General features: G+C 51.1%; 1 protein-coding gene across 1 annotated transcript; it reads left to right on the top strand.

Moving 5' to 3' along the window:
• The first annotated feature begins 847 nt into the window (after positions 1–847).
• On the top strand, positions 848–4,518 carry LOC120659925 (aquaporin PIP2-1). The gene is made up of 3 exons (XM_039938192.1): positions 848–1,639; positions 3,790–3,930; positions 4,084–4,518. The coding sequence occupies exons 1-3, from the start codon at positions 1,022–1,024 to the stop codon at positions 4,195–4,197; spliced, it is 873 nt and encodes a 290-aa protein (XP_039794126.1). The 5' UTR covers positions 848–1,021; the 3' UTR covers positions 4,198–4,518.
• The last annotated feature ends 2,150 nt before the right edge of the window (positions 4,519–6,668 follow it).

Raw genomic sequence — 6,668 nt, 5'->3', positions numbered from 1 at the left:
TACTACATACGTCTCGGGCAAGAACAGTAGCTTAAGCTCCGCTTCGCACGCGGTACCGTCCTTTTCCACGTTCTGCTATGGTAAGTCCGGGTGGAATGGATTTCAAAAAAGAAAAGTCCGGGTGGAATGAAAATCGTTACACCGTCTCGTCACGGATGGTTTAAATAGAAACCGTGGGTGATATCACCGCCGTCAATTACCGAGGAGAGAGATGGGTACATTTAGATGTGGCCATGCCCACGGTCGCTGTAGTCACTTGTGCTCGTGGTCGGTGCCATACTAGACTTAATTGGAATTCTATTTTCTCGACGGCACTCGTCCGCTTGACGGGGACGGCAGAGATGGAAGTCATGTGGGTCGACGAATTTTAGCTATTTGATTTACGGAAACAACTAAGAAAATACTAGTACACATGGAAACCATAAAACAGGGAAAAAATCGGAAAATGTATCTTCTTACGAGGCCAAGCTCGCAAGGGTTTGCTGTATTTCTCGAGATGAACAATAATATAGGCTCTGCATTTCCCAGGATGCCATCGCTGGAAACTTCTATCCATTATTTTCCTTTGGAGAGAAAAAAATAAAAAGAAAAGGACATCCGTTTGGTGTGGGATCCCCTCACAAACTCCAATAGCTAGCCTATCCAACCGGCATCATTGGAGCAGCAAAACAAAACCCAAAAGGCGGACCCTCTCTTAAAAACAAGAAAGGAAAGCCCATTCAACAGAAACCAAACCAAGAAGAAGAAGAAAATAATAAATATTCGGAATTGATGGAAGCTGCTCAATTTTCTGTTCCATCAAGCAATATACAATCAGGCGGGCATGGCCCACCCCCAGCCTTGCAGCACTATTGTGTTGTCACTTACCTACTCTCCCCCTCCTTCCATAAATACCGCCACCCTCTCCCTCTCACTCCCCCACTCTCATCCCATTCCTTCCAAGCCACCTCTGCTCTGCTCACTCTGTCCTCCTCGCGGTTGCTAAGCTAAGCTAAGCAAAGCTTAAGGCAAGCTAGGCGGCATGGGCAAGGACGACGTGATCGAGGGCGGCGCCGGCGGCGGCGAGTTCGCGGCCAAGGACTACACGGACCCGCCCCCGGCACCGCTGATCGACGCGGCGGAGCTGGGGTCGTGGTCGCTGTACCGCGCCATGATCGCCGAGTTCATCGCGACGCTGCTCTTCCTCTACATCACCGTGGCCACCGTCATCGGGTACAAGCACCAGACGGATGCGGCGGCGTCGGGCGCCGACGCGGCGTGCGGCGGCGTGGGCGTGCTGGGCATCGCCTGGGCCTTCGGCGGCATGATCTTCGTGCTCGTCTACTGCACCGCCGGCATCTCGGGAGGCCACATCAACCCGGCCGTCACCTTCGGGCTCTTCCTGGCGCGCAAGGTCTCCCTGGTCCGCGCGCTGCTCTACATGGTGGCGCAGTGCCTGGGCGCCATCTGCGGCGTCGGCCTTGTCAAGGCTTTCCAGAGCGCCTACTTCGACCGCTACGGCGGCGGCGCCAACTCGCTCGCCTCCGGCTACTCCCGCGGCACCGGCCTCGGCGCCGAGATCATCGGCACCTTCGTCCTCGTCTACACCGTCTTCTCCGCCACCGACCCCAAGCGCAACGCCCGCGACTCCCACGTCCCGGTGAGCACGCGGCGACCAACGCCACCGCCTCTCGCCTTTTACTTTTTTCTCTCTCTCTCGATCTGCTAGCTCGCTCGCTTATTAGCATCTCTTTACTTCACTTGTGTCTGGAGCTTAGCTTAATTAGTAGTAGAGCCGAAGCGACGCTAACATGCTCGAATCTTGCCAACGGATGAAACTGTTTGGGCACATGCGAACAAAAAGAAATTCCTTTCGGGGAAAAAAGGAAAATAATTATATACTATATAAAAAGTAGGCGAATATCCAGCTTATCTCTTTCAATCAGAGGGAGGGAACTTCTTTCCCGTATAATAGAATGTTCGTTTTTTGGTGGGGGAAGAGCGGTTCACCTGCAATTGAGTTATTTCAGTCTGTTTGTTGGTAGGTAAGAGGATTCAAACTCTGCTTGTTTTAATGAAAAGCATGAAATTCTGTTAAACTTGTGGAAAAGGAAGAACCTTCGGAAGAGGTGTGTGGATGCCTGAGCTCCAGATGTTCCAAATAGCACAACTTGATCTTCGAGTTCGTACACAGGGGGTGCTGTCATTAAGGCTTGCATAATCCTGATAACGACCATTAATTAAAACACGCACACATCCTTGCTGGAACGTTCAAGTACATGCACAGTAGCGTCCGGCAGCGCAGCCATCCCCATCAGTCAGTCCATCACCCTCGCTAGCCATGCCTCCCCGGGCCTAACAGATAAGCCTTATCTGCATCTCTCCAGAAAATTACTGCTGTAGTAGTACGTAGAAGAAAGCACTGTAGTAATAATTTTACGTCGTGCAATTTTTTTTCTTACCGCGCCCACCCATGACCTGGCTCTCATGGCGCGCAGTAGCAGTGTAGCGCTCGGGGTACGTGTGTGGTGGTGGTACACCTGGACCCACGGCGCGTGAAAAGCTGAGCTGGGCCTGGCCCGGGCCCGGCCCGCGTCGCACCTTAGCACATGGATGGGGTCCGTCCGTCCGTCGGGTCCAGCCCCTTGTCCTGCGATGAGCTGGTCCGTGCACGCACGCCCCCGGCCACGTCCCCCCTCTTCTCCCCTCCTTTGTGTCCCATGCGGCCATGCCATGTGAGCGTCCTCCAGCCTCCCCCTACTCCCCCCACACCTACGCCTCTCTCTCCGTACCCGTTTGCTGGTACCACCACGAATTTCGGACATGTTTTTTGGAAAATGAAAACCGTCCGACGTGTTACGGGCCGTACGTTACGGTTCTCCGAAATGATGGCCTAGTCGTAGGACCCACCACGAAAAACACGTAAGGGGGTGTTTAGTTGGTGAAAAAGTTTGGGTTTAGTCACTGTATCACGTTTCGTTGTTATTTAATATTTAATTATGAATTAATTAACATCATTAGATTCATCTCGTATGAATCAGTTAGACTGTGTAATTAGTTATTTTTTCCAACTACATTTAATTATTTAATTCTTCATGCATATGTTTGAAAACTTGATTTGACGGTTACTGTGTAAAAAAATTTGGAAACTAAACGCTGCATAGCCGCCCGTAACCAGCGACGGCGAGGTGACGAAAGACTTTGCGGATTGCGGGGTTTGCCTTTGCGCGCACGCCGCACGGCCCGTCCCGTCAAAAGTATGCCGTGCCCGTGGCGGCGACTCCGGTGGTTCGTCGCCGGCGAGCGAGGTCCGGCCGTGCGCGCTAGAGGCCACTGGCGGCGGAGTTTGGCGTCGTGTGGCCAAAGAGGGGTTGGGGAAAGGGAGGAGCCACTTTGCTAGTTTGGGTTCCTGACCCTTGACGAAGGGGGCACGCGCGACGCGTGATGATGGGGATGGGCTAACCTTCCTAGCCACGACGCACTAATCTTCGTTCCAGGTTCCGTCACGACCAGTCCCCCTGACGCGGACGGATTAGTTAGTGATGAGCTCGGGAACATGCCATGCCTCCTCTGCCCACTTGAAAGGTGGCCTGGCATCTTGTCTAGGACTGGCAAGTGTTCGGCGCTGAGCGTGGCGATGTGCCTAACCTTGTGCCGGAACTGCTTGTGGTTGTGGAAAATGAACGGGGGGTTCTTTTTTTTTCTGAAACAATTAGTAACTGCGTGCAGCTTTGATTAGTTCCGAGCTTGTAGGTTGTTGGTCACGCTAACCTGTTTGCTTGTGTGCGTGTGGATTTGTGAATTCCCCAGGTGCTGGCGCCGCTCCCCATCGGGTTCGCCGTGTTCATGGTCCACCTGGCCACCATCCCCGTCACCGGCACCGGCATCAACCCCGCCAGGAGCCTCGGCGCCGCCGTCATCTACAACAAGGACAAGCCATGGGATGACCACGTACGTCCTTCTCCGTTCCATCCCATCCCATCCGCACCACAGATTCATGATGATGCCTCGTCACACCTCACCTTCCACTACCAAGCATTGGTGTTTTCTGATCGATCTGATAGTTTGGTTTTGTCATCTCCTCCCATTTTCTTCTCTTGGCAGTGGATCTTCTGGGTCGGCCCCTTCGTCGGCGCGGCCATCGCTGCCTTCTACCACCAGTACATCCTCCGGGCCGGCGCCATCAAGGCCCTCGGCTCCTTCAGGAGCAACGCGTGAGCCGCCTGAGTAGCCTTCTTCCTGTGACCTGTGAGCTTGCAAAAGGCTGCGTGCTGAAGCAATGGCGGTCGACGCTGGGGGAGAATAAGATGAAAGTACTGCCGCTGGTCGTCTTGTTTCAGCAGCTGCGTGCGTGAATTTGGCTTCCTAGCTCCTTCCTCCTGTAATCAACCATGTGTCGTGATCTGTCTCTCGAGGGGTTCTATCATCTCCACTCCTATTCTCCTAGCATGTACCTCTATTTAATCATTATGTAGCGACGATCACCATCATCATCATCATCAGTGAAAACCTTGCTTCTGTCTAAATCAACCTGTCCACTGAATCCTAAGGTCTCAAGCATCATTGCATCTTGATTGTGCGTCTGATTTTTCTTTATTTCCTTGCATCATTGCATGCTGCATCCTCCATCTACCAGGCTGTTTGAGCGCTGATCTGCCCACCACCCTAACGCTACGCGTGCTCGGCCTGGAGACAAGCCTAGTGTAGGGCTCTTGCTTTGAGCCCGCCCTTCCCCGACCGCCCAAGAAACCAACCAATCAACCACATCGAGTGACTCACCCATTCACCATGCCATTGCAAGTGAGACACGATGACGCAGCTGCTCGATCTCGCTCGTTGCGCCCTGCAACGTTTCTCCATTCTTCTGGATAAAAAGGCTGTCAGCATCGGTAGCACGGCCTGTGCCTATCAGCAAAAGGACGGGGCGATCATGGCGTGCTGGCTCGTGACCCGCGTGCGCTTGCTTGGTGACATCTCCCAGCTGTCCTGACCTGTGCCTGGGCGCCCCTTCTTCCCCCGGCCGTTGTCACCTTCTCTTCTCCCGGAGTGGAGCCGTGGGGGACCGACCGGACGGCGCCGGACGCCCAAGGCCCTGGCCTGCCGCTGGTGCTTTAGCAGTTGGTGCTTGGGGAGGACCATGACCAATTTCCCTGGATGGTGACGGATCGATCCACGGGCTCCTGCTCGGAAATCATGATAAAGTTGCGTGCTCCTGTTGCCGAATCATCGAGGCATGCGGGGCGTGTATGATCGCTAGCTTCGCCTAAAAGCAAAAAGAGATGAGCCAGCAGCACTCGGGGTCTCGGCTGGTGCCGCGGCTCATGCTTTCTGAGCTTCCCACTCATGGCCCTCGGCCCTAGCTGACGTCCACGATCTGTTTGAGTGTTTGGATAAGCCCTGTTTTCTTTTTCACTAGAAATTTTACACTGCTAGTGCATTCAGTTGTAAGTTGTAACTAGGAATTGTAACTAGTTCTGCTGATCCAGCCAATTAGGCATGGACTAGCCTATCAACCCGTGCTCCCGCACGGGCTAATTAAAATTAATATAAGAATTAGATCAACAATTATAATTATGTATCTCAAGCTTTTTTCATCAATTAAATATTCTAACACATACTCTAAAATATATATTTATCGTTATTTAGTGAGAATAGATTTCATTTTGCATCCCACCTCCACATGTATTCGATATATATATTTAGTTGAACTATTTGTTTGTGAATTGGTAGTCTTATCCCTTCCATCATACATAAATATATGGAGACACATCGTTGGTAGTATTCTTATAAACAATAATATTAGTAAGGATAAAAATTGTAATTTAGATTTTTATATTAATACTTTAATATTTTATTATAATTATATAACTTAAATTCAGATTTAGGAGTAATTTTACTTCTAATAATGATATAATTCGATAATTTATATGCAAATTTAGGGGCTATTTGTATTATAATGGCATAGGTGGGTAATTTACACGAAGATTAGGAGGTTACTTTAGATTTTTTTATAATGACATAGGTGGGTAATTTAGATACATGTTTAGGAGCTCTATTTTATAATGACAGAGGTGAATAATTTATAAGAAAAGATAACAGATTCGATGACTATTATAATTAGAGTTGTGAGATTGATGGTTAGATGTTTCTGATTTTTGTGAGAATTTATAAGATTTCTCTATTTTTTTATAGTGTCCACCTAGAATTCTAGTCGGCTTCATGTAGAGATTTTAAAGGAACATCCATTAGTAATAGTAAGATGGGCCGAACCAAACGGTCTTTTCTGTACGACGTACTCCTACTCCGTACAGTAGCGATGCGGCAGACAGAGGGCTTTTCTTTGGCGACACGGGCCTTTTCACTGTACTTGTCATGAGCCCGACGCTGAGCACAGCAGGCAGTGGTAAAAACTAACGGTAGTACACTGCGCGCGCGGAAGACGGCAGAGCGAGAAAGAGGGGTTCGTGGTACGGGCGTCAAGACGCGCCGGCCGGAGAGAGGAAAAGTGGCGTCGTGGCTCCGGGCCATGCCGTGCCGGTGGGCATGGGCACGCGGCAGCACGCCTTGGGGTTCCGGGTTCGCAGTGAAGAGCTACCGCGCTAGCTAGCGTCTGGATTTCACCGGCCCCGGTGGCCTGGGCGAGTGGGCGACGATACATGTGCCCTGCCTCTCTGCCTGACCGCCTGCGC

This window comes from Panicum virgatum, chromosome 2N, assembly GCF_016808335.1.
Source record: "Panicum virgatum strain AP13 chromosome 2N, P.virgatum_v5, whole genome shotgun sequence".
Lineage (NCBI taxonomy): Eukaryota > Viridiplantae > Streptophyta > Magnoliopsida > Poales > Poaceae > Panicum > Panicum virgatum.
This window is presented reverse-complemented; position numbering and strand designations above follow the sequence as displayed.

What these genes read in the sequence shown, in the direction of transcription:
- LOC120659925 (XM_039938192.1), top strand. Translation starts at nt 1,022, where the DNA reads ATGGGCAAGGACGACGTGATCGAGGGCGGCGCCGGCGGCGGCGAGTTC. An exon ending in CCCGCGACTCCCACGTCCCG is followed by an intron (nt 1,640 to 3,789) that starts GTGAGCACGCGG and finishes TGAATTCCCCAG; the next exon opens with GTGCTGGCGCCGCTCCCCAT. An exon ending in ACAAGCCATGGGATGACCAC is followed by an intron (nt 3,931 to 4,083) that starts GTACGTCCTTCT and finishes TTCTCTTGGCAG; the next exon opens with TGGATCTTCTGGGTCGGCCC.